Source organism: Vulpes vulpes, chromosome 15 (assembly GCF_048418805.1).
Source record: "Vulpes vulpes isolate BD-2025 chromosome 15, VulVul3, whole genome shotgun sequence".
Taxonomy (NCBI): Eukaryota; Metazoa; Chordata; class Mammalia; order Carnivora; family Canidae; genus Vulpes; species Vulpes vulpes.
This window is the reverse complement of record NC_132794.1, coordinates 86,717,073-86,745,054: the sequence shown is the minus strand read 5'-3', so window position 1 is coordinate 86,745,054 and position 27,982 is coordinate 86,717,073. Positions and strand designations below refer to the sequence as shown.

Sequence of the window (27,982 nt, the reverse complement as noted above, 5' to 3'; positions counted from 1 at the left end):
GCCATTTTTAAGTTGTAGATAATATAGAGCCAGTGACACAACCTTTTCAGACCATTGTTGTTTAATTTGTAACATAAATTGGACAAGATCAGTTAGCTTTTCTTAAGCTGTATTCTAAGGACATATAAAACTCTTACCTTGTGAAGTATTATTTGTTTTACAGGAATAAACAGTGTTTTTTTAAGATAAATTTTGGAAATGCTTGCTGATGTCACCATGAACACTAGCTTATCAAAAGCCCTTAGAATTCCTAAAGTTAAGAAATTTATTAAATTTTATTGAACCTAGCATTTTCCTAACTTTTTCAAGCACAAAACTCTTTTCCCCTTGACAGAATAAGTATTAACATTAGTATTAACAAGACTAATGTTCTCCAAACTATTTGGCAAATATTAAACTAGGTAATCTCTCTGATTCCTTCAAAATTTAAAATGCTCCAATTCTAAGTAATAATTTGTATTTATTCTACCAATATTAGCAGAAAGTGGATAAGGTTATCAAATGGTACTAGAATTTCTTCTATGACTCACATATATACACATATCTTTATAAACTGATAGAGAATTTAAAAATTATCTTAAAACCTTTTTGTTCCTCTATCTTTCAAAAAAAATTGCATTCTTCTCTATTGGCATTTTTCTCTATAAACTAATCACAGAATACACAATACTTACTATTTTAAATCAAGAGGAATATTTGGTATTTGTATTTTTTAACTGAAGTAGCAATAAATTGAGATTATCTTCTTTGAACTGATTTAATACAAGCTAGACTAGACAATATTCTCCTGTTCGCCTCTTTCTTCTGGCTTCAAATCTTATCTTAAAACATGCAGCATTTTGCCACCTGAAGGTACCGATTTCTCCCCTCCACCCCTCACTGAGTGCTTGAGCAATGCCAGGCATTTTGTTAGGCATTAGCAACATCACAGGATGTGCATGAAATACATGAAGGGTTGTACGAGCTCTTCTGCTTATCATGGCAGTTCATATCTGCCTTGACACAAGTTCTTCCTTCACATAATATCTGTGCCCCACATTCCAAGGAAGCATTTGTTTATCTTCAGTGAATAAAATCCTCTCAGAATTTGATGCCAGAAATTTTCAGACAACATCGAGGGGTTTTGTTGTTTATTTTTGTTTAGGTTGTGATTTGTTTTTATGAAACTTTCCTTTTCTTGTTGCTAGGAAGCAAAGTTCTAACTAACTTTGTGGTCAATTTTAGTATCTTATCCTAGGGTTTTTAAATAGTTATTTTTATTCCAAATGCTATCTATTTCTCTTCCAACTCTTTCAAGTTGGTGTGTTGTTTATGTTGTAAAACAGTTTGGCAGTTCTTATAAAACTAAAAATAGATTTAGCATACAACCCAGCATTTGCACTCTTGAGCACTTATCCCAGAGAACTGAAAACTTGTTCACAGAGAAATCTGACATGAATGCTCATAGCAGCTTTATTTATAAAAGTAAAGAAACTGGAACTACCAAATATATTATTTATACCAAATATTTTATATTATAAGCTCTATTCATAGTTTTTAGGAGTAATTATATAAAAATCAATATATGTTTTTTATTTCTTTTGACATGAAGTCAGTACAATAATACAGAATGTTATCAACCATATGTGTAAGATTACTTCTTTAACCTATCATAGATTATGATAAAAGTGATCTGGTTATGACACGTTCCTTTAAATGAAAAGATGCTGTGAAAAATGTGTTGTGCTCTAGTTTTTAGGGGGAAAAAAATTACTATTTAATACCAACACACTTGTTTGGAAATTTACAAGTTAATAGTTGCAGGAGAGAGTTTGGGGCTCTTAAGCACAAACAAAAGAGAAAAATGAAAATGTGGCGCAATTCAGTTCAGGGAAACAATAGTTTGTGTCCTGTTGAACTGAACAAGGGGAGATTTTACTAACGGCATAGCATTTATCCTTTATTATTCAAATACTTAGCATTTATAGCATATTTCCCCCCTAATAGGACTGGGAAAAGGTCAAGACATCTTAATGACCAGCACCCTCAAAATGATACACAGATAAAGGATTATGATTATGTCAACAGTGGGCCTGTCCAGAGTCCTAGGGATTTTTACAAACGCCAGTGTAGTGACAGCATGGCAGAAGAGAGACACTTGAGAAATTGGGATCTGAGTAACAAAGGACCAGGACCAAGATGTTCATTCTTTGCTAATCACCAGTGTTATGGCGTCTCCCGAGAAGAAACAGATTTCAACAAGATACAAGGAATAAGACCGAGACCATTTCATGATCATCAGTGTCACAGTGGCTGTCATGAACCAGATGCTGGAGACGATTTTGATTTTGTTAGCAAAGTTGATGGACAAAGGAGACATTCCATTCAGAAACATCAGGCCTATAGTAACTGCTGGGAACAATTTCCAACAAAAGATTTTGGTTTTACTAACAGAAGTTGGGAACAAAAACGACAACCTTTCTCTAACAACCGTGAGTACCCACTCCATGGTGATTTTCAGGACCAGTTACTAGTACAAAGCTTTCATTTTCTCAACAGAGGTGGTGGTTTTCAAAGGCAAAAACCTTTCCACCAGGACTGTTTTCATGATGAAATGAATTTGGAAGATTTAGAATGTATTGATGAAGTATCAGAGCACACACAAGGATCTCTACATGACCATTCCAACAATGATTTCTCAGAGAAAATGTCATTGAAAAAATATGTTAGTAGAGATCATGGACAAAGACCACCTTTTCCAAGGTTTCAAAAACAAATGCAGTTAAGAAATTTTGATTTGAACAGCAAAACAGGACCATGGCAATTAACCTCCTGTACCCAGCCAACTAATGATCCACAAGAACAGATTCTATTGGAAGACTTGAATTTTGAACAGGAAACATCCTTACCACAATATTTTCGGGACTCTCCACTTCCTGATACCATAAATCCTGATGGGCATTTAGATAAGTGAGTCATTTTGTTTTGCACAGTAAGAAATGATACTTAACTCCAGCAAAACACTCAGATTTCTTTCAAATTAAGGTATTTGTATAAGAGTGATACAAATTATCACCTAAAACTAAAATTCAGATTTATTCTTAAATAGATTCAATTTATAATCAAGGTTTATTTCTGATGCTGTGAATTAAAAATTTACCTTTATTTCCCAAGATTGAAGTAAATATACAAATTAGATTTAAACAGTTTAACCCTTCACTGTAAGCTAATAGTAAAAAAAAATATCTGGAACAGACTTTTCAAAGAAATACCATGATTTTACATAAGGCTTCCTTTTTTTAAGATTTATTTCATTTATTCATGATAGACACAGAGAGAGAGAGAGAGAGAGGCAGAGACACAGGAGGAGGAGGGAGAAGCAGGCTCCATGCCAGGAGCCCGCCGCGGGACTCGATCCCGGGACACGATCCCGGGACTCCAGGATTGCGCCCCGGGCCAAAGGCAGGCGCTAAACCGCTGAGCCACCCAGGGATCCCCTACATAAGGATTTTTAAAAATAGAGTTGACCCTTGAACAACATGGGTTTAAACTATGCGGGTTCACATTTATGTGGATGTTTTACAGTACTGTAAATGTACTTTCTCTTAATGATTTTTGAAGAATATTTTCTCTAGCTTATTGTAAGAATACAGTATATAATATATACTATTTAGGACCACATGTTAATCAACTGTTTATGTTACCAGTAAGGCTTCTGGTAAACAGCAGGCTGTTAATTGTTAAGTTTTGGGGGAGTCATAAGTTATATGTGCATTTTCGACTATGCAGGGATAAGCACCCCTAACCTCCAAATTGTTCAAGGGTCAACTGTATTCCTTGTAGATGTGCTACAAATTATTTTTTTAAATTTTAATTTCAGCATGGTTAGCATACAGTGTTAAATTAGTTTTAGGAATATAATAAAGTAATTCAGCAATTCTATATATTAGTGCTCATCAGGATAAGTTTGGTATTCTTAATCCCCATCACCTATTTCACCTGCGTCCCCCACCAACCTCCCCTTTGGTAACCATCAGTTTGTTTTCTATAGTTAAAAGTTTGTTTTTTGGTTTGTCTTTTGTTCGCTACAAAGTATTTTTTATTTTTTATCATTATTTTTTACAAATTAGTTTTTAATATACATGTGCCAGGAGTCCTTTCTCTGCCAGGCAGTAATTGTCTTCTGTGCCATTAGATGGGAGCATCAGGAGAACATGGACTACAGTGAAACTGAAGTGCAAGCAGAAGGAGAGAGGGGAAGCCTGACATTCTAAAGGGGAAGTACAAGATAAGAAAGGATATTAAAAAGGGATAGAAGTAAAAAATCAAGCCAGGAAAAGAGAGCAGTATGGTGGGATAGAGGATAAGACCATAGAAGAGGGGAAAAGTTTGAGAAAGGAGATGAAGAATATAAAGTGAATATGTGCTTCCCTTTCAATTCAGAATATTTCCTCCAGTTGTACAGCATCATTCTACATGTACCTGGAGAGGTGTGAATTTTTACCTGAATCTCCTACAGGTTATCCTGGTTTTCTTTAGAAACTTTTCTTTTTTTTCTCCTACCTTTCCTACCAACCTCTCACTTGTCTTCCCCACTTTATTCATTTCACAGGGACCATGGCACTGATAACTGCAGAAGCAAAAGTCAGAGGTAAATGCTGATTGAGCTGTGCAACCATCTTTATCAATCCTATCCCTGATTGCTACCATTGACACATAAACATGTTAGAAAATGCATATTTATTGAATCCACTTGTATTCAAGGTTTATATACAACTTCTGCAGATCCCGGCCACTGCCTCAGAAATGACTGTCACTCCTCCCTTGTGGTCTGGGGGTTGCAAAACCAATTAATTGGTTTATCTGCAGCTGGGTTACCAGTGGCTACTAGTTGGTACCAGTTAAGTTAGAAATTTGTTTCATTTCCTTCATAATAGCTTAGCTCTATTCCATGATTATAAGTCTGCACCTAACCCGAGCCCACTGTCTTCCAATGGACAAGATAAAATACAAGATTGGTCAATAAAAATCTCTCACTCCCCTTAGGACAGCCTTTCTCTTACTGATGATGCTCTGGGTTAGGAGGATTATAGAATTCAAAAGAGGGCATGTAAAAGAAAAGGCCTTTGGTTGGCTTACTTTTTTCTCCCATCTTGTCACTTAGTACCAAATTTGGGGTCAGGATTACAAGCATTCTATGTGAAAAAAACAGAAGTTTCAGTATAAAATAATAGTCCAGGTGCCTGGGTGGCTCAGCAGTTGAGCATCTGCCTTCGGCTCAGGGCGTGATCCTCGAGACCCGGGATCGAGTCCCAAGTTGGGCTCCCTGTGTGGAGCCTGCTTCTCCCTACAGGGCTCCCTTGCGTGGAGCCTCCTATATCCCTCTGTCTGTGTCTCTGCTCTTCTCTGTGTGTGTGTGTTTCTCATGAATAAATAAAGTCTTTAAAAATAAATAAATAAAAGTATATTTGATACTGATTTATATTAAACTATTCCGTAGAAATCAGATTGGAGTTTTTGTTTTAAATTACCTAGTTTTTCTTAATTTCCTAACTTCTTTAGCTATTAACAGGATTAAAATGGCTCTAAGGTATTCTGATCAAATAGAGAGACTGAGAGGAAAAATTGAGATAGACCAAAAGAGACCTTGGTTTGAGGGTAAAAAGGGCAAATGACAGCCAAGACAGGACTCCTCCTGCCCTCTTCCTTTCAACTTACCCACTACTGACAGTATAACACACATATTAGCAACTTGGAGAAGGGGCTGCAGTAGGAAAAAAAATGAGTTCTTTATATAGACACCACTATCAAATATTTATACTAAAAATCTGCTGGAATTATCCCACAAATGTATATTTTAGTTGAGGTTAATTGAAAGAAAAATTTTAGGTTTAAACATGTATGAGAAGCAAAAACTACAATTTAAAACAGGTGACTCATTAGTCTTTAGCTTCTCGGTGTCAAAGAAATATTCTAAAAGAGACAGTCTATGGTCATATAACCCGCTGAGTTGCTGCTACACCAGAATGATTCTGCTGATGTCTTTAACTTCATAATTCACAAAGGAATAGGCAAATATAGTTGCTGTGGTCCTAAATCTCTGCAGGGTGAGGAGGGGCCCACCCCCTTTCATGTGAGGTATGTTCTTCCATGTGGTTAAGGACCTGAGCCCTTGGCTTACGTTACCATGTTGCATCATGCAGGGGCTCTGCCCACCTTCACTGTTTGATTGTTGGTAAAAAGGTGTATACTCACTTCTTTCAGCATGGCGCCCCCCCATAAAGTTTGAATCTTGTTCTGTGATTATAATTAACTCCTGTTTGTGTGACACTTATAAAGTGGTGACAAGTGCATAAGTTCTGTTAGGCACATGGATGTGTATTATCCTACCATTGTTTATGTTTGAAAGCTCGAATAATAAAAAACTAAAAATAACTATATATTACATCATTAGGCTGGTGTATCCAGAAGATAATCGAAGAATACATCCTCCAGGTGGATTTAGCTGCGTAAAACAGAGCAGATTGACAGCATATTCTTCACAGGAACTTTCATCTCCATGTGAATTCCAAGAAAATGGTTCAGTTGACTATTGTGGAATCAGAAACCCAAGAGATATGGAACAGGACAAAAGGTCATATTTTTAAGCTACTGATTACAATTACAGTATGCCTGCCAATTGTAGAGCTGGAGAGAGAGCATTATGGACTTACTTTTAGAAAAAACTGCAAGTGGTGCCAAGTAGTTCACTTTAAAACTGCCCACCATTTATCTATACTTGCTCCCTTTGTACTATTACTGGGCCAAAAATAATTTCATAATCAAATAAGCTGTATGTCAGAAGGCAGCCCATGTTATTACAAAGTTAGCCATCTACATCTTTTAGTTTTTTCTAAGAGTATTTATAAATATAAGGAAACTATATGGAATACATGTAGTTTTTGCTTTTGCAGCACTGGAAATTTGATTTATTGAGGCTCTATTTTTAGTTATATATGCTAATGAATTGCATTTCTGGTTGCAAACTTCATAAAAAATAATTTCCTTATGATTTATTTATTCATTTTACAAGTGATTATTGTGTGCATAGAACAAGAGATAGATTCCACCTAGTTGGTTAAACTACAGAATCATAGAGCTCAAAAGCCCATCAGAACTAAATTTCTCAGCCAGTAACTCTTCTATGGCTCATAGTGCCGGGAGAAGGAAGAATCCATCATAGCAATAATAAGAAACCAGCTGAACTTTATGAAGTCTTTAAAGGTTCCATGTCGGCTTGTATTATGGATCACTTCCAGCTCTTTCCCACGGGTTTCTAGCAGAAGCGCAGGGATAACATGCTGGCAGGAGAACTGGAAGAAATCCCTAGGTGGCACACCAGGCTCTGACTGGGTGCTAGGCTGTGGCTCCCCAAAGGCAGAGGGCAAGGCAGACAAATCTGAATGAGGCACAGAAGAATTGATGAAACCGTTGAGGAATGTTGAGTATAGAGAAAAAGTTAAGCTTTGTGAATTGCCCTTGAGCTGGCCACTGGAGTGGGCTGCCAAATGATGACGGCAGTCACCGGAGAGCCAGTAGAAGGAACTCTATGAATGCTAAAGTAGCCTAGGGCTTTGATGCTCGAAGTGTGCCTGGACAGCAGTACTGGCATTACCAGGCAGCCAGTGGGAAATGGAGAACTTCAGCTTCACCCCAGACCTACTGAATCATCTTTTATTAATTACAATTTCTATTCCAACAAGATTCCTATGTGAGTTATATACACATTAAGTTTTGATAAGCACGGCCTTTTAAGGTGCATTCTAATCCTTAAAATTCTACTTAAATAATGTGTGCGATCAAGAGCTACACAGAAACGAAATGCATGGTCCAAGGAGAAGTTCAGCGTAAGTAATGCAAGGAGGCATCACTGAGGAAGCAGGAGTTGAGCTGGTCCTTAAGAGCTGGAGGAAGATGTAGGTCATGTCAAGAGACAACGAAATAAGTATACCAAAGCAGAAATAGTAGTATGGACCAGTCTTCCTGGCAGTGGAGAGGTAGATTTACCCAGACCCAGAATAGAAGGATCTGAGGTCTAATCCAGGCCTAGAAAAAGGGCTGCAGGAGCGCAGGGAAGAAACAGTTTATTCTGACTTGGAGATGTGAAGAAGGCTCCACTGAAGGCATTTGAGCTGAGGTCTACAGGTAGAGTGGGGCAGAGGTGTTCCAAGTTGAGCAAATAACCTGAACAGTGTTGGGTGAACAAGCAGTCTGTCCTGCCTGGAGTGTAGGTAACATCAGAGGGGTGGAGTGGGGTGTAAGCCTGGAGAGTGCTTATAGGCATGGTTCAGGTAGCTTGAATGTCCGTTGGAGAGTTTGACCTTATTTTGTAGGCAATGGACACCTACTAGCAATTTTAGGGAGCAATGTGAGAAAGCCTGCTTTCTTTAGAAAAGATTTTACTTATTTCTTTCTTTACTTATTTGAGAGAGTGGGAGGAGGAGGAGAGAGACAAGCAGATTCTGCACTGAGCACAGAGCCTGAAGCAGGTGACCTGAGCCAAAATCAAGAATCCGACACAACCAACTGAGCCATCCAGCTGCCCCAAAGCCTGTTTTTTATAAAGCTCACTCTGTCATTAATATTGGAGACACAACCACCATTCCTGGTGTCAGGTCTTTACTGGGATGATAACAATAAGATTGGAAAGGGGAATCAAAATGAAAAATGTTGCAAAGGTAAAATGGGCAAGTGCTGATGAGTTGATGAAGTCGTGGTTACTTGACACAGTGCTGGCATTAATTATCATATAATTCAGGAGTCAGGGCGGGTTTAGGAGGAAAAATAGAATTTGGCTTAGGTCACCCTGAGTACTCAGTGTTCCCCACCCAGCTCCCAGGGTTTCCTACCCTTTCTTCTTAGGACTTCATTATAAGGAGTGATACTGTTTTTTAGGTGACTGTATCTCATTTTTTATTGACTGATCCATGTACTGTGGTGACCTTTGCTATTCACTATACATTCAATAGGGATATAAAAACAGAAAGTCAGCTCAGATGCTGATGAGGGTGATGCCATCACTGTATCATCAATTTAAAGTTAGACATTTATTTAACATAGAGAAATGCAAAACGTATAGCAGTGCTTCTATCACATGTACAGTCTTAAGTGCTACTTTTCTAGAGAAGATTCACAGAGATACTCCTTTTCCCATTATTAAAAAAAATCCATTATACCTGTGATAAAACTAAATGTACTCAGTTGTATTAGATTCAGGTACAAAGAAAAACTTGGGTAGTTAGCTACATTTTTTCCTAAATACATAAAATAAAGAAAATAAACAGGGATCCCTGGGTGGCGCAGCGGTTTGGCGCCTGCCTTTGGCCCAGGGCGCGATCCTGGAGACCCGGGATCGAATCCCACGTCGGGCTCCCGGTGCATGGAGCCTGCTTCTCCCTCTGCCTGTGTCTCTGCCTCTCTCTCTCTCTCTCTGTGACTATCATAAATAAATAAATAAATAAATAAATAAATAAATAAATAAATAAATAAATAAATAAATAAATAAAAAAGAAAATAAACAGATGCATGTTCTCTTAGGAAACGGTAATAGAACCATACCATACAATGGTTCTATGGTAATAGAACACGAGGCTAATCTGCAGGTTGCTAGAACATCCCGATTAAGGCTGTGGAAAGAAGTTGCAGATTGATGCCATCTTGGAAGTAATGACATTTTTAAAAAATATTCCTTGGCAAGATAAATAGACTCTAATTTATAGAAAACAGCCTTTATGTTTTAGTTAATGAGACACTGTGTGGTAGGTTCAGTCATTGTGCCCACTGCTTCACTCCTCTTCTGTATTAGAATAAGCTATTCATGCCCTTTGCCATATGACCTAGCCATTCCTCTCCGTATTTCTCCAACTTGCTAATTGTTGCCCTTGGTCATATGACTTATTTTGGTCAGTAGAATGTGGACAGGGGCCTGTCCTGGCCAGGCTATAAAAGGCATCCTGTTTCTCCTCTTCCTCTCTGGTGTTCCTGCCATTCATAAGAGAATGCAAGGTATGGGAGCGTGCCTGAACTAAACCTACTACCTGAAGGAGAGCTACCCAGCTGACATGCAGACCCATGAACATGAAAATCAGCATTTGTTGTGGTAAGCCACTGAAACTTTAAGATTGTTATAATAAATTTAAAAGATACAACTCACACAAACTGAAAATAAACATGGTTAGTGAGCACAACTAACCATAAGCAGCTGTCCCATTCTAATGAGATAGCAGCTATTAGAATCTGAATCAGAGAGGGACCAGACCAATCTGAGTGAAATCCAGCTCATCTTTCAAACTGATGATAAATGAGAATATATTTTAATAGTAATTTTAATATAGTAATCTATGTGAGCTATTAAAAAACTAATCTTTATTTTAATACTCAAATTTACTATTATTGTAGAATATAATCATCAAAACTATCTTGTATCAACTTTGAATCCAGATTACATTTTCCAAAGGTCTTTCATCACACATCTTGGCCTGAGTATCAGGCATCTCTGCCTTCACGAAAAAGGCAACAAAACCTGAGGAATAAACTGAGATTCTGAGCTGAGATCTTTTGTGTGTGTGTGTGTGTGTGTGTGTGTGTGTGTGTGTGTATTTTCTTATTGGAGTTCAATTTGCCAACATACAGCATAACACCCAGTGCTCATCCCGTCAAGTGCCCCCCTCAGTGCCTGTCACCCAGTCCCCCCGACCCCCGCCCTCCTCCCCTTCCACCACCCCTTGTTCATTTCCCAGAGTTAGGAGTCTCTCATGTTCTGTCTCCCTCTCTGATATTTCCCACTCATTTTTTCTCCTTTCCCCTTTATTCCCTTTCACTACTTTTTATGCTCCCTGTATGAGTGAAACCATATAACATTTGTCCTCTGATTGACTTACTTCACTCCGCATAATACCCTCCAGGTCCATCCATGCCGAAGCAAATGGTGGGTATTTGTCATTTCTAATGGCTGAGTAATATTCCATTGTATACATAAACCACATCTTCTTTATCCATTCATCTTTCAATGGACACCAAGGCTCCTTCCACAGTTTGGCTATTGTGGACATTGCTGCTATAAACATCGGGGTTCAGGTGTCCCGGTGTTTCACTGCATCTGTATCTTTGGGGTAAACCACCCCCCCAGCAGTGCAATTGCTGGGTCATAGGGCAGGTCTATTTTTCACTCTTTGAGGAACCTCCACACAGTTTTCCAGAGCGGCTGTACCAGTTCCCATTCCCACCGACAGTGCAAGAGGGTTCCCCTTTCTCCACATCCTCTCCAACATTTGTGTTTCCTGTTTTGTTAATTTTCACCATTCTCACTGGTGTGAGGTGGTATCTCATTGTGGTTTTGATTTGTATTTCCCTGATGGCCAGTGATGCGGAGCATTTTCTCGTGCTTGTTGGCCATGTCTATGTCTTTCTCTGTGAGATTTCTGTTCGTGTCTTTTGCCCATTTCATGATTGGATTGTTTGTTTCTTTCCTGTTTAGTTTACTAAGTTCCTTATAGATCTTGGATACTAGCCCTTTGTCTGATAGGTCATTTGCAAATATCTTCTCCCATTCTGTAGGTTGTCTTTTAGTTTTGTTGACTGTTTCTCTTGCTATGAAGAAGCTTTTTTATCTTGATGAAATCCCAATAATTCATTTTTGCTTTTATTTCCCTTGCCTTCATAGACGTATCTTGCAAGAAGTTGATGTGGCCAAGTTCAAAAAGGGTGTTGCCTGTGTTCACCTCTAGGATTTTGATGGATTCTTGTCTCACATTTAGATCTTTCATCCATTTTGAGTTTATCTTTGTGTATGGTGAAAGAGAGTGGTCTAGTTTCATTCTTCTGCACGTGGCTGTCCAATTTTCCCAGCACCATTTATTGAAGAGGCTGTTTTTCTTCCAGTGGATAGTCTTTCCTCCTTTATTGAATATTAGTTGACCATAAAGTTGAGGGTCCACTTCTGGATTCTCTATTCTGTTCCATTGATCTATGTGTCTGTTTTTGTGCCATACCACACTGTCTTGATGACCACAGCTTTGTAGTAAAACCTGAAATCTGGCATTGTGATGGCCCCTGCTCTGGTTTTCTTTTTTAATATTCCCCTGGCTATTTGGGCTCTTTTCTGATTCCACACAAATATATATTTTTAAGATTTTATTTATTCAGAGAGAGAGAGAGAGAGGCAGAGACACAGGCAGAGGGAGAAGCAGGCTCCATGCAGGGAGCCCAACGTGGCCCTAAACTGCTGTGCCACCAGGGCTGCCCATGATTCCACACAAATCTTAAGATGATTTGTTCCAACACTCTGAATAAAGTCCATGGAATTTTGATAGGGATTGCATTAAATGTATAAATTGCCCTGGGTAGCATTGACATTTTCACAATATTCTTCCAATCCATGAGCATGGAATATTTTTCCACCTCTTTGTGTCTTCCTCAATTTCTTTCAGAAGTGTTCTGTAGTTTTTAGGGTACAGATCCTTTACCTCTTTGGTTAGGTTTATTCCTAGGTATCTTATGCTTTCGGTGCAGTTTTTTTTTTTTTTTTTGTTTGTTTGTTTTTTTTAACACACACGACGGGAACTTTTATTTTTCTTCTTAAAAATTGAGGTGTAACTAACCTATAACATCAGGGTAGTTTCATGTCTACAGCATAACAATTCCACATTTGCATACGTCGCAAAATATCCACAGAAAGTCTCGGGGCGCCCGGAGCTCAGCAGTTTAAGCGCCGCCTTCAGCCCAGGGCGTGACCCCGGGGTCCGGGGATCGAGTCCTGCGTCGGGGCCCTGCATGGAGCCTGCTTCTCCCTCGACCTGGGTCTCTGCCTCCCTCTCTGTCTTTCATGAATAAATAAAGTCTTAAAAAAAAGTCTAGTTGACCCCTGTCATCATCTGATCAGTTTTTTTTGTGTTTTTTTTTTTTTACATTTTTAAACTTTTTATTTTAAAATTATACATCTAAAGACTGTTGCAGAGACAATTCGGAGAGGTCTTTCGGTGCAGTTGTAAATGGGATTGACTCCTTAATTTCTCTTTCTTTGGTGCAGTTGTAAATGGGATTGACTCCTTAATTTCTCTTTCTTCGGTGCAATTGTAAATGGGATTGACTCCTTAATTTCTCTTCAGTTTCGTGGTTAGTGTATAGAAATGCCACTGATTTCTGGGCATTGATTTTGTATCCTGCCACACTGCCAAATTGCTGTATGAGTTCTGACAATCTTGGGGTGGAGTCATTTTGGGTTTTCTACGTACAGTATCATGTCGTCTGCAAAGAGGGAGAGTTTGACTTCTTTGCCAATTTGAATGCCTTTTATTTCTTTTTGTTGCCTGATTGCTGAGGCTAGGACTTCTAGTACTATGTTGAATAGCAGCGGTGAGAGTGGACATCCCTGTCTTGTTCCTGATCTTAGGGGAGCTCCCAGTGTTTCAGCATTGAGAATGATATTTGCTGTGGGCTTTTCGTAGATGGCTTTTAAGGTGCTGAGAAATGGTCCCTCTATCCCAATACTCTGGAGAGTTTTGATCAGGAACAGATGCTGTATTTTGTCAAATGCTTTCTCTGTATCTATTGAGAGGATCATAGGGTTCTTGTTTTTTCTCTTGTGGATATGATCTGTCATGTTGATTGCTTTACAAGTGTTGAACCAGCCTTGCAGCCCGGGGATAAATCCCATTTGGTCATGGTCAATAATCTTCTTAACGTATTGTTGGATCCTACTGGCTAGTATCTTGTTGAGAATTTTTGCATCTGTATTCATCAGGAATATTGGTCTATAATTCTTTTTGGTGGAGGCTTTGGTTTTGGAATTAAGGTGATGCTGGCCTCATATAGCAAGTTTGGAAGTATTCCATCCCTTTCTATATTTTGGAACAGCTTTAATAGAATAGGTATTGTTTCTTCTTTAAACGTTTGATTGAATTCCCCTGGGAAGCCATCTGGCCCTGGACTTTTGTGTCATGGGAGGTTTTTGATGACTGCTTCAATTTCCTCCCTGGTTATTGGCCTCTTCAGGTTTTTATTTCTTCCTGCTCCAGTTTTGGTAGTTTGTGGTTTTCCAGAAATGCATCCATTTCTTCTAGATTGCCTAATTTATTGGCTTATACCTGCTCATAATGTGCTTTTAAAATCGTTTGTATCTCCTTGGTATTGGTTGTGATCCTTCCTTTTTCATTTGTGATTTTATTAATTTGAGTCTTTTGTTTTTAATAAGGCTGGCTAATGGTTTATCTATCTTATTAATTTTTTCAAAGAACCAACTCCTGGTTTTGTTGATCTCCTCTATAGTTCTTCTGGTCTCTATTTCATTGAGTTCTGCTCGAATCTTTATTAACTCTCTTCTTCTGCTGGGTGTAGGTCTTATTTGCTGTTCTTTCTCCAGTTCCTTTAGGTACAAGGTTAGCTTGTGTATTTGAGTTTTTTCCAATTTTTTGAGGAATGCTTGTATTGCGATAGATTTCCCTCTTGGGACTGCTTTTGCTGTATCCCCAAAATTTTGAACGGTTGTATCTTCATTCTCATTAGTTTCCATGAATCTTTTTAATTCTCTAATTTCCTGGTTGACCCTTTCATTTTTTAGCAGGATGCTCTTTCACTTCCACGTGTTTGAATTTCTTCCAAATTTCTTCTTGTGATTGAGTTCAAGTTTCAAAGCACTATGATCTGAAAATATGCAGGGGACAATCCTAATCTTTTTGTATCAGTTAAAACCTGATTTTGACCCAGTATATGGTCTATTCTGGAGAAAGTTCCATGTGCACTTGAGAAGAATGTGTATTCAGTTGTGTTTGGATGGAAAGTTCTGGAAATATCTGTGAAATCCATCTGGTCCAGTGTAACATTTAAAGCTCTTGTTTCTTTGGAGATGCTGTGCTTAGAAAATCTGTCATTTGCAGAAAGTGCCATGTTGAAGTCTCCCAGTAGAAGTGTATTATTATCTAAGTATGTCTTTACTTTGGTTATTAATTGATTGATACACTTGTCACCTCCCACATTAGAGGCATAAATATTCATGATTGTTAGGTCCTCTTGTTGGATAGATCCTTTAAGTATGATATAGTATCCCTCTTCATCTCTTACTACAGTCTTTGGGATAAACTTTAATTTATGTGATATGAGGATGGGTACCCCTGCTTTCTTTTGAGGACCATTTGAATGGTAAATGGTTCTCCAGTCTTTCATTTTCAGGCTGTAGGTGTCCTTAGGTCTAAAACGAGCCTCTTGTAGACAGCAAATAGATGGGTCTTGCTTTTCTATCCAGTCTGAAACCCTGCATCTTTTGATGGGATCATTAAGCCCATTCACATTCAGAGTACTATTGAAAGATATGAATTTATAGTGTCATCATAATACCTATTCAGGTATTACCTATTTTTGTGGCTTATTTCTTTGGGCTTCCTCTTTCTTTTACAGAGTGCCCCTTAATATTTCTTGCAGAGCTGGTTTGGTGGTCACATATGCTTTCAGTTTCTGCTTATCTTGGAAGCTCTTTATCTCTCCTTCTATTCTGAATGAGAGCCTTGCTGGATAGAGTATGTAATCTTGGCTGCATGTTCTTCTCATGTAGGACCCTGAATATATCCTGGAGCCCTTTCTGGCCTGCCAGGTCTCTGTGGAGAGGTCTCCTGTTAATCTAATATTTCTCCCCATATAAGTTAGGGATCTATTGTCTCTTGCTGCTTTAAGGATCTTTTCTTTATCTTTGGAATTTGCAAGTTTCACTATTAAATGTCGAGGCGTTTAACAGTTTTTATTGATTTTAGGGGGGGACCTCTCTATCTCCTGGGTCTGAATGCCTGTTACCCTCCCCAAGTTTGGAAGTTCTCAGCTATGGTTTGTTCAAATATGCTTTCTTGTCCTCTGTCTCTTCTGGCGCCCTCTGGAACCCCAATTAAACGTAGATTTTTCCTTCTGAGGCTGTCATTTATTTCCCTTAACCTTTCCTCATGGTCTTTAGTTTTTCTCCTTTTTCCTCAGCTTCTTTCCTTGCCATCAACTTGTCTTTATGTTACTCTCTTTCTTCTACCTCATTAACCCTCGTTGTTAGGACCTCCAGTTTCGACTGCATCTCATTTAATTGATTTTTAATTTTGGCCTGATTAGATCTAAATTCTGTAGTCATGAAGTCTCTTGAATTCTTTATGTTTTTTTTCCAGAGCCACCAGTAGCTTTATAATTGTGCTTCTGAAACGGTTTTCTGACATCAAATTGTAATCCAAATTCTGTAACTCTGTGGCAGAGAGCACTGTTTCTGATTCTTTTGTGGTGAGTTCTTCCTTCTAGTCATTTTGCTCAGTGCAGAGTGGCTAAAAGCGAGTTGTATTTATTAGAAGTGCAAACTCCTCTCTGTAGCGTTCCAGCTGTTCTCTCTTTAAATCTCAGGTCGAATTGGTAGGTTTTCAGGATGATTTGAAAGTTACCTAGGTAAGTTGGTGGGAACAGGTGACTTGGGGACCCTACTCCTCCGCCATCTTGCCCTGCCCTCCTGAGCTGAGATCTTAAAGAAGAATAATGTCTAAGAATTTTTTAACTTCATATATAATAAATAATAGGAAGATGTTATAGTATCTATAGCTGGTTCTGAAAAAAACTCCCTCAGTAGAAAGAAAGGATTGCCTAGGTTTTCTTAGCTCTGAATGTATTTTTAGACACATGCTGTCCAGTGTAGTAGTGACTAGTCATACATGGCTCTCCATTACTTGAAATGTAGCAAGTCCTGTGATATACAACACAGGTTTCAAAACTTAATATGAAAAAACAAATACTAGTTTTTATATTAACTACATGTTGAGGGATCCCTGGGTGGCGCAGCGGTTTAGCACCTGCCTTTGGCCCAGGGCGCGATCCTGGAGACCCAGGATCGAATCCCACGTCGGGCTCCCGGTGCATGGAGCCTGCTTCTCCCTCTGCCTGTGTCTCCGCCTCTCTCTCTCTCTCTCTCTGTGTGACTATCATAAAATATATATATATATATATATATATATATATATATTTTTTTTTTTTTAAACTACATGTTGAAATGGTAATATGTTGGCTGTAGTCACTTTTTTAAACTCTTCTCCATTCCTGGGTTGATTGCACCCTCTTTTTACTTGCAGAGGTCATGACTGATGCAACATCAGAATGAAGTATACTTTAAAAAACTTTTATTTATATTGCATTTTTTATATTTCTTATTAATTTAAGAATTGAGTAAGGTAAAAATTTTCTCTCTCTCTCCCTGTCTCTCTCTCTCTCTCACACTCACACACACACACACACACACACACACACACACACACAGCCTACTTAAGTAATATCATTCTTTTGTCTACATAAGTAACTACTTCTGATATTTCCCCCTTATGGGTTCATAGAAAAAAGTTTCCTACCTTCTAAAGAAATGGTGGAACCAAGTTTAAGTGAATGGCCAGGAAGGAATGATAATCATTAATAACCAGTGGCCAATATTAAAATCAGTTGACAGTGACCCATTTTATTTGTCCCTCCTCATCTAGAATGGCCCAAAGCAGATTCCTGAATCTGCCATGAAACCATGTTTCCCTCCAACAAAAATGAGATTAGGTTGTGACTGCTGATTATCTCCCTGAGTTTAAGACTTAAAACAAGTGAAATTTGACCCCCAAATACTTTAATAGATTTTTTTTTTTTTTGGACCCAGGCTGCAAGACAGAAATGGAGTAAGAAAAGATTTCAGTTTATTGACGGAAACTGGTGAATTCTATTTTTTTATAATAAATTTATTTTTTATTGGTGTTCAGTTTGCCAACATACAGAATAACACCCAGTGCTCATCCCGTCAAGTGCCCCCCTCAGTGCCCATCATCCATTCACCCCCACCCCCTGCCCTCCTCCCCTTCCACCACCCCTAGTTCGTTTCCCAGAGTTAGGAGTCTTTATAAACTGGTGAATTCTAATTCCAACTTGCTGAGGGGCAGTGTTTAGAAAAGACAAAACAATAAACTTGGGACAGAAGACATGAATTTGCATATCTGCTCTAGTTTGTGTAACCCTCATTATAAAATGGAAATAGTATTTACACCCTTACGGGGTTTAAGAATCAGAGTGTGCGTGACAGTGCTTTTTATATGTAGACATAAGAAAGGAGCTAGCCTCTTGTAGCTCTATGACCTTTTATTTTCATCAGTATCAACTACTGTTTATTTGATGCAGAACTGCTGTGCAGGGAGCAAGCACTATAAGAAGCTAGGAATATGGGAATCGTTGATTAGCATCATATGCTCTGTATGTTACCTTGCAGAGTAAGTGAACAGAACATCAATGTTCCCATGACAGCCTTTGTGGACTTAAAACAAGTCCATCAGGGAGCAGTTCATCTGTCTACTTCCCTTTCGCCCATGCCCATAAGTCCTATATTCATACAAAGTGAAGTATGTGCTTGGAAGTTATAAGGAGACAGTCTAGTATATTAGGGGGAGAAAATAATGGTTTAGTGCATTACAGACGTTTAGCTCAGCCACTTGGGCAAGTAACTTAACCTCTCTAAGCTTCAGTTTCTGTTTCTATGAAGTGGGAATGGTAGTAGCTCCCTTCAGATTGTTTTAAGGATTAAGTGAGAAAATGAATGTAATGCACTTGAGCACAGAGCATGGAACACAGCAAATGCTCAGTAAATACTAACTGTAACAATATAACTACTAGCACTAGAAAGAATTTAGACATGTCCAAACTTGGCTTCTCATTCCTAATCCAAGTACAACAAATGCAGTTGTGAGTAGCAGAAAAGAAAAAGTTCCTGTCCACAGCTTTATAAGCTTGTATTCACCTGGATATAAAAAAAAAAAATGACTTGGTTATTTGCTAGATAGAAGGACATTTGGCTTCCAGTTTGTGGGAAAGCTTTTCCTCTCTCACCCCAGTTCCACCCTGCATCAGCTCAACAGTCAGTCCCCAGATGCAGAATTAGGGAGCTTGGGACAACTTCAGAGTAACACGCCACCAATCCACCTTTTCACAGGAGTCATTAAAGGAAGACAGTATGGGTCTCTTCGTGTTTCTGTGACAAGGTCCATAAGCTGCTGCTTCTCCCACAAAACAGTCCACGGAGTAAATAAATAGAGCCAATACTGGTGTGGCAACCACACTTTCAGATCTGGTTCCTGGCACACTTTGATGAGCAAATACTATGACAGTGAAAAGGCATGCTATAGCCCTCTCACTACATTAAACCCAGGACAAAAAGATACAGCATGGCTTTTAAACTCCATGAGCATCTTTGTGGTACAACTGATTAGCATATTTGGCTGTTAACGGAAAAGTTGGTGGTTTGAACCTTTCCAGGGATGGTCTTGTCTCCAACTAATTTCTAGGTGGGGAAAATATTCCAGAATTAGATAGTGGTGATGGTTTACTGACTGTATACAACACTGAAATGCAGCTGAATTGTACACATAAAATAGTGGACTTTATGTTCTCTGTATTACTACAATAAAAATAAAACACCAACAGATGCATTGAAGGATGCATTTTCCAAACTTCATTGTAAGGAGTATTGTATTTGTATTTTTCTTCCTGACATGTATACCTACCATGTAGTATGCCCTGATACCTGAATACCTATATGTTATATCAGCTTTTAAAAAAATGTCTGGGGAGGGAGGTCCCAGTATTTAGCATTTCGGCATCACCTAGGAACATATAACTCATCCACATCCCTGTTTTGGCTTGGTTTAAGTACTGTATTAACTATATAAGCACATAAATTCTCTTGCAAGACTCTTTGGCCCTAGCACATATTTGCTTAGTCTAGAAAATTCTCCCATGCAAACGGCAGGATAGGAATGAGATATGTGTCTGCCTTCTCCAAAGGCATTGTATAGCATTCTTAATAAACGGGCAATAGGAGAAAGAAAGGGTCTGTAACGAGTACAACAACCAGTTCCTGAGATTCTTCTTTTAGCCAGTGCAACTTGCCAGCACAGGACTCAGGACTCTGAGTTCTTTGAGATAAAGTCATGATTGTTTTTTTATAAAGCAAAGATCACAAAAGATAGCAAGTCTTTAAGACCTACAGAAGCTCAGAGTACAAAAGAGAGAAGGGGAGTTGGGAAGGACTCACAAAAGAGATGATGTCTGCCCGGTAGTCCTTGAGGCAGAAGGTGGTGAATACATTCCACGGAGAGGCTTCAGCGAAAGTCCAAAAGCTTCATGCTGGTCAAGGCTGGCCTTCATGAGCAAGGAAGGATGACCTTGTGCACCAACGTGGAGGAAAGTGCTTCCTGGGCAAGTTTGTTTTTTTCACTCCAGCCAGCAGATTTCAGCGGATCCTGCTATACCATGTCTTTCCAGAAATATGAAGGCTTGTAAAAGATAAGCAAGCCTATGATGACCACTGCGACCAGGATCAGGGAGAAGAGGATCATGAGGAAGATGTAGGTGGTGTGGGAGAGAGGCGTGGAATACGGCTGCTCGGCTGGGATCATGTTGGTCAGGTTCAGCATGTAGCCCAGAGTCCACCCGACACTGCTGCTTTGGATCTGCAAACAGTGGGAAAGGCTGTTGCTTCGGGTCTGAGGATTAAATGAGCTTTCGCGCAATCCTATCCGGAACACTTAGCAACAGAAGGTGGAGAGCACCGTGTTCCGTTCTCTAAATGGATTACTTTTACATTCTCAGCTGGGAATATGGTTGTGGGGAAAATGGAGCTGGAGCAAGTGATTAAGGAGGGTTTGGAGTCTTACTACTCTACTCCTGGAATTCAGAGAGGACTTTGGTGAATAACTTCCCAATTCTCCTGCCTCTACATAGGAAAACGTTTGGAGATTTTCATTCCTCTTTTGTTGTTTGAATGTGGAAGGAAGAGTGTGGAAGGCAGAAAAGGACAGGCGAAGCAGGCAAAGGATAAGAGAATTATGATTGTCCCTGGCCTCTTACATCTATGTCAGGCCCAGGAATCTCACCCTTCTGTACCAGGATGCCCTTATCATTTCATGAGGGAAGATTAGGGAAGACTCCCAGCAAATCGGTATTATTTTATGGAAGTTGAAAGACTGTTGAAAGACTGTACATATATGTGAAAAACACATATGTGAAGATGTATTATTCACAGACTATATAGTCTATAACCTATAGACTATATAGTCTATGAATAATAAATAATTTTGAAAATGTTTTTATTACATGAGTTGTGCATGCTCATAGTAGAAAAATTAGGATGTACAGATAATCCTTAAAAAAAAACAGCTATATTTCACCACTCAGAAGTTGCTCCTGTTATCTTTTTATGACCTGTCTTTCCAGTCTTCTCTGTGCATTTTTTTCTTACATAGCATGGAATTAAGTTATGTGTAGAATTATTCACTTAACAGTACCTTTCTAAATATCTTAGGTCTCAAGGGATCATCACTAGCATGAAATGCATTTTTTTAAATAGATTATTGTATGATTTTTTTTTAAAGATTTTATTTATTCATGACAGAGAGAGAGGCAGAGACACAGGCAGAGGGAGAAGCAGGTTCCACACAGGGAGCCCGACGCAGGATTCAGTCCCGGGACTCCAGGATCGTGCTCTGGGTCAAAAGCAGGCGCCAAACTGCTGAGCCACCCAGGGATCCCGCATGAAATGCTTTCTATGTTTATTTTTACTTACTTTATCCAATTATTTATAAATCCTAGAAATGGAGTAATTGGATAAAATGACTTGCATATTTTAAGGTTTTTAGCACACATTGCCAAAACAGTCTCCCCAAAGGTTGTGCCAGTTTACATTCCAGCCAGTTTCCATGTGGAGATGCTCCTGTCCCCTAAACCTTTACCAGTACTGGCAATTAACAATTGGTTAAAGGTCCACGTCCCTTTATGGGGGACAGGAATCTTACCTGACTATATGAATCAAGGAAAGCTCCAGAGTTAGAGGAGTTACCACCTACCGTGTAGAAATATTGGACCATTCACTGAAGTCCAAAGAATAGAAATCACTTGTAAATTTGATATAGACATATCCTTCAGACAGACAAAATAAATTGTGATAAAATGAAAGGAAGATTAGGAATTAAATCAAGGAAAAGATTTGCATTTGAATCAGCAAGGTCAACATTAACTAGTGTGAATCCTTTAGGCTGCTACAGCCCTCTGCCTCATGTTTTGCCTTGCTGGAAGACACCATATTTAATAAATGGAATAAACTTTTTCCCATTAGTGGGTATGGGTTTAAAGGGCAGAAAAGTACTGCTCTTGATGTTTTTCATGCAGCTTATCAATATATTTCTCTATGCCTGGATCCCTGTAGGTGGCGCTGTGGTAAGGCTCCTGCTAAACCTGACACACACACACACACACACACACACACACACACACCCATTCACAGTCACTCATCTCTTCCTTTTTGCTAAGCTTTCAGATGAGGCAACCTTGAAGCTACAACCAGCAAGGCCTTCAGCCTTTATGAGAAGCCAAGATAGTCATTTCCAGATTCATGGAAGGGGCCTTTGGGATGGATGTTGAAGTCAGCAAACGATCACTGAAGCTACTACTGTTACATTTAATATCACACTGTTTGCTTTACAAGGAGTCACTGTTTTATGAGCAGAAAGGAGAGGCTGAGAATGCAGGTCGCTCCCCTTACATAGGATATCCTTCACCAGCTGGTCAACATTGGAGGGCTTGACACAAAATGTCAGCTTGGGTTAGAGATGAAATGGTAGAAAAGGACATCACGCTGACTCCAACCTCTTTCAAGCCCAAAGCTGCCTCAGTCACCCAATCTCCCCACAACCCAACAAGTACTCCAATTACCTTGCCCATGAAATGAATATTCTTCCAGGAATCCGCTGTGAAATGATAGCTACTCAGGAGAGAGAGGATGTAGGTTCCAGAAAAGCAGTATTCACTTAAGTATTTCTCCTTCACGTCACCAAAATATGTCTTCAGCTGGAAGTGAAGTGAAGGAAATATCACACACATACAGCAGGCACTGCTCCATGGCTCTCTTTACGGTTAGATTTGATCAAGACAGGAGAAAGGCCCAGCTCACCCAGGCCCAGGTGCTGGCTTCTCCAGTGAGCTCTGGGAGTGGTGCTGTACTCCTTCAGTGGGTGCAGGGCTTCTAGTTTAGGGTGTTAAGGAAACTTTTCCTCCACTGGATTCTGTGGGATATTAACAAGTGCTCCAGGAAAACAGTGGTTTCTGTGGTCTCGGAGGTTCAAAGCATGGACTTTCGGTATACTGTTTCACCTCTCTGAAACTTGCATTTCACAGTCACATTAGCATTTTTAAAAACTGAAAAATCTTGCATGAAAGAAATCCATCAGTCTTTGTTTAATTAGTCTTTTCTATGCTCTTGACCAGAGTCTAAGTTCAGAGTCTCTGAAGGAACTAGTGCATCTGAAGCATCTTAAGGCAAGAGTGTCATAAAAAGCCTTGCCACTCAGTTTAGTACCTGGACTAGCAACATCGGGGCCTCCCAGGAGCTTGTTAGTCCTCACCCCAGAACTATCAGTGCAGAATGTGCTGTTTAATGTGATCCTCAGGTGATCACATGCACAGTAAAGTTTGAGAAACACAGATCTACAACATAGTTTAGGAAGCATTTTGCTCAGGACTATTAACAGTGCCAACATCTCACCTTCTGTCCTCAGCCCTTACTTCTTTTTTTGCTAATGAATCATGCAGAGGGGTCTTCTTGAGTCCTTCATGTGTTTGCTCACCCTGCTCCCAAGTGAAGGGCTGCCTACTGACCCTTACCCTTATCTCTCCTCCTGTTGTAAATATATGCCCAGATGCCCCCAGCTTGCTCTGCTCCTCTCTGGCCCTCAGAGAACAACAGGCCAGAACATCTCTAACTCAGCCCAGAGTTGTCTGTAGCCCTATTCCTCAGGCCTTCAAACAGGCATTTCCTTCTGGGCACCCTGGGCAGAGAGAGAACTACTATTTGTTAAGCATATATCAAGTACTAGGAATCATGCCAGATGTTTCATATGTAGGACCTCCTGGCTACCTGCCCACCCATCACCACCACCACACTTTTGCCCCGATTTCTCTCTCTTCCTAAGTAACACCCCCATCTCTGAACCCCCTAACAACCAGCTGGTTTCTGTTTCTCACTTGGTTTCTGCCAGCCCCCAGTCTCTGGAAAGCTAAGTCCACACCTAGCCGGCTTTGTCCTGCTCTGATGTAATTCTCTGAATGACCCAACTTGGAACTTGTCTTTTTATCACAGTCCTAGAAATGACTATTTGATCAATTCCTCTGCATGTGAGGTTCTCCCAAGACCTTGGTGTAACATCAGTACCTACCCAGATCCCTATCCCCTTCTTACGGTAACTGCACTCTGTTTTTCCTTCATGGAAAGACTTCTACCATTTTTTTTTAAGATTCTATTTATTTATTCATGAGAGACACAGAGAGAGAGAGAGAGAGAGAGAGAGAGAGAGAGAGAGAGGCAGAGGGAGAAGCAGGCTCCATGCAGGGAGCCCAACAGGAGACTCGATTCCAGGTCTCCAGGATCACACCCTGGGCTGAAGATGGCGCTAAACCGCTGAGCCACCCAGGCTGCCCAACTTCTCTCATTTGATAGTCTCAGCAGGCCCATCAAACAAAAACTGCTCTGGAATTCCAGGAATCCACTAGGGCCAGACTTGAAACTGCTGCAACCCATAGGTCCTTAAAAGTTGGCTTATCCCTTGGGGGAATGCCATTTTGGTCTAACTTCCCTGAATTCAATAACATTCCTACCCCCTCCTCCTTCTGGAAAGATGTACATTCCCATGCCATCTAATCTTCTGAGGATTAATTATAATAGTAGCCAAAAAATGTGGAAGCCAAAGGCATCTACCTGGTTCATCAGTCCAGATCTGATCATGATAATACTTGTGGACTCAATACTATGTGCTCTCCAAATCGGGGGGGGGGGGGGGGGGGGGGGGCAATGGTTTGCCTTTCTCCCACACACACTGCTTTCTCTGCCTCTCTCTCCTCTCTCCTTTCTATTCCCAGGGCAGTGGGACAGTACCAGCTTCTCTCCTCCTCACCCATTTCCCCTTACCACTTCCCCCATATGAAGCAGTATGGCAAGTCTTCAAGAATGGGATGCATTTCTCTAGAAAGGGTAAAAGTCCATGAGGTTAAATGTCAGAACCCAGAGTATATGGAGAAATCCTAGTTAGTGTATACACAGAATCTTATAGCACTGTTCTCGTAGACCAGATCTTGAATGCATATATTTTCTGAGTGCAGAAGTGATTATTCTGGTTGTCAAAATTAGAGGGTTCCCAGCCCTATAATTAACCTATCAGAAGACAAGCATGAGGTGTCCCCTTCACTCACTTTCCTAACCCCTCCTCCCAAGGGACCCAAGGACTGGGGGCACTCCCAAGAATTTGGAGGACATCAATAGGTGTAGTTTGCATTTTATTTCTCTTGTCAAAGCAGGGACGGGCAGCATGATATATGTACAAAGCATCTAGCTTACTTTTCAGCATATAATATATGCTTAACAATCGTCAGTTCTCTCTAGGCCAAAGGTGTCTAGAAGGGACATTCCCAAACTCAAGTTACACAGGAATAGTAGGAAAAGAGTTGTGCTGTAAGAGCATACTCGAGACCTATGCTGCATTCCGTATGGACAGACAATGCATTTGGGAAAAATGAACCCAGGGTTGTAACACCGTCCTCAACATTGAGGCTCTGGGTGAGGGTCTAGGTCTTAGCCTGCAAAAGATTTCCGGATTTCTCCCAGGTGCAGGCCTTAATGAGTCTACTTCCAGGACCTCTAGCCAGCTCCTCATGTGGCTTATCTGAGCAGACCTATAGGTCTGTGTGTAGGCATTGCCATCCTAATGTAACCAATGAAATTAAAAAAAAAAAAAAGATCGAACTTCAGTCTGAACAAGAAATAATTTTTTTCTAAGGATGTCTGGGTTGTTCAATCAGTTAAGCGTCTTGACTCTTGATTTTAGCTCAGGTCTTGATCTCAGAGTTATGGGTTTGAGCCCTGCATTGGGTGCCATGATGGGTGTGAAGCCCACTTTAAAAAAAAAGAATTTCTTCCAAAAAGAAGTTTAAATCTACCTCCTTCACAGGTATACATTGGGGTTGTTTCAAGTTGCCTTAACTCCAAGATGCTCCCCTTCCTCCACAGATCACTATGAGCTGCACAAAGGCTCCCTGGAGTGTAGTAAACTGTCAAGTGTTGAGGCATTTCAAGGGTCTCTTTCGGGAAGCCCTGAATCCCTTTCCTTCCTGTTCTCAGACAAAATACGGAGGGAGAAGTCCACGCCTCATGCCTCATGCTCTTGCACAACCTTCCTTCCTCTCTGTCAGTGCCAAGGAGACAAACATCCATTTCTAGTTCATTACACTCCCTCAGAATGAAAGTACCATTCACATGTGCAACCCTGTCACCTTAAAGCCACTGCTATTTCAAACTACCCCTAGCTGATCTTTTTTGATAAGAATAGAGTCCATACCCCTCTCCTCCCTGGAAATTTTCATCAGGCAGTACTAGATCTTGAATGACTCAGTGCCTCGGACAAGAAAAAATTTGTGCCTCAAATTTGTGATAAGTAGGATATACCTGGGACTTGCCACAGGGGTGTTTAATTTTTAGCAGATTTTGTCAATCGCCGGTCTTCCTTGCTAATAAAACTCGGACTTGGGGGTTGGAGAGAGGGATGTGCAACAGTGTACCCAGCCCCAGAGAGTAGCTCAGACTGGATCTAAGGCTCTACGCCAGTCCTAAAATCCTACATCTGCTTTCCCAGCCTGTCCCTGCTAATGAGAGGTAAGAGAAAGATTGCTAAGGAGCTTCTGGGGTAGGTTTTATACTTTCTTGTAGAATGGAACAGATGGATCTGGCTCTACCCTTCTTCTGACCTTGAACATAAGTAATCTCTGAAGCCACATCTTGTGTCCATGAAGAAAATAGGCAGAACACCACAACTGGAGAAATGGCTGAGACAGAGCGGCTGCTGACCCCAGGCCAGCAGCTCCTGACTGCCAGACTCTGTATCAGGTGAGAAAAGTACGACCGTTTTTTGCTTAAGCCATGGTCTGCTCAGTTATCAAGAAATGCTGATGCACTCACTGTTAACCTAGCGTGCCCTCTGGGCTTCTTTAACATGTTGGCTGGTCTCCGTCCAGTTAGCAGGACTTGAAGAGCAGAATCACAGCCTTTGTGCCCCCAAGGGCGCAGGGCAATATGAAACAGCTGCTGTGTCTCATCACTTACCTCCTCCCAAGGCTGAGAGCAGAACTTTCCCATCGTGTCAATCACCTTTTCCTGAGAGGTGGTTTCCTCTAATGTAAGGTTCAGAAAATCCATCACATAGTAGTAAGCCGAAAATGCCTGTAAGAGAAGATGTGGTTTTGCACTGCGTCCGCCACGGAGGGATACTGACTCACCCTTCAGAAGGCCACACTCCTGAAGGTGCCTGGAAATCTCTGTTGGGTAAATGAATGAACCAAGTAATATTCCAGACCCAAAAGCTGTTTCCTTCCTGGAAGAGGAAGGAATTGTGCCTGTTCCTTTACTGCTGACATGCATTTCTGAGCCACCTGGTAACTAAGTGTCTCTATGATTTTAATGGAAGAGTCAGGAAGAAAGAAAAATGAGGGAGAAGAAAAGAGAGAGGAAGAGGTTAAAAAACCCTATCTTTTAAAAACTGTGTATTACAGATGAGCTTTTAATAAATAAAAACTGGGAATTTCTATACAAAGATATTAAAAGTTATCTCTATGGACGCCTGGGTGGCTCAGTGGTTGAGCATGTACCTTCAGTTCAGGTCATGACCCATAGGGTCCTGGGATCGAGACCCACGTCTGGCTCCCCACAGGGAGCCTGCTTCTCCCTCTGCCAGTGTCTCTGTGTCTCTCATGAATAAATAAATAAAAATCTTTAAAAGTTATCTCTGGATGGCAATTGTGTTTTTTCCCTTTTAATTTCTGCTTTTTTGGCCTATTTCTATTATGTACATGTACTGCTTCTTTTAAATAGTCAACCTTTATCTAACAATAATTTGTTGAAGTCTAT

General features: G+C 40.1%; 2 protein-coding genes across 15 annotated transcripts in view; one reads left to right on the top strand and one right to left on the bottom strand.

The window, feature by feature from the left end:
• The window catches only part of LOC112914182 (uncharacterized), a 49,426-nt gene extending 40,221 nt beyond the window's left edge, over positions 1-9,205 (top strand). For 2 of the 6 annotated variants that reach the window (XM_025991192.2, XM_025991197.2), the window contains 3 exons: positions 1,987-2,949; positions 4,592-4,630; positions 6,434-9,205. In XM_025991192.2, the coding sequence (XP_025846977.2) occupies positions 1,987-2,949; positions 4,592-4,630; positions 6,434-6,626 (1,195 nt within the window). In that variant the 3' untranslated portion in view covers positions 6,627-9,205. The other 4 variants (XM_072739635.1, XM_072739636.1, XR_011997519.1 and 1 more) reach the window with 3 other exon arrangements.
• An 8,514-nt stretch (positions 9,206-17,719) lies between these two features.
• Positions 17,720-27,982, bottom strand: part of ENTPD1 (ectonucleoside triphosphate diphosphohydrolase 1) — a 135,636-nt gene continuing 125,373 nt past the window's right edge. For all 9 annotated transcript variants that reach the window (XM_072739639.1, XM_072739644.1, XM_025991162.2 and 6 more), the window contains 3 exons: positions 27,182-27,298; positions 22,750-22,884; positions 17,720-20,492 (listed from right to left, as the gene is read on the bottom strand). In XM_072739639.1, coding sequence (XP_072595740.1) covers positions 20,286-20,492; positions 22,750-22,884; positions 27,182-27,298 — 459 coding nt within the window. In that variant the 3' untranslated portion in view covers positions 17,720-20,285. The remainder of the gene's footprint in view (positions 20,493-22,749; positions 22,885-27,181; positions 27,299-27,982) is intronic.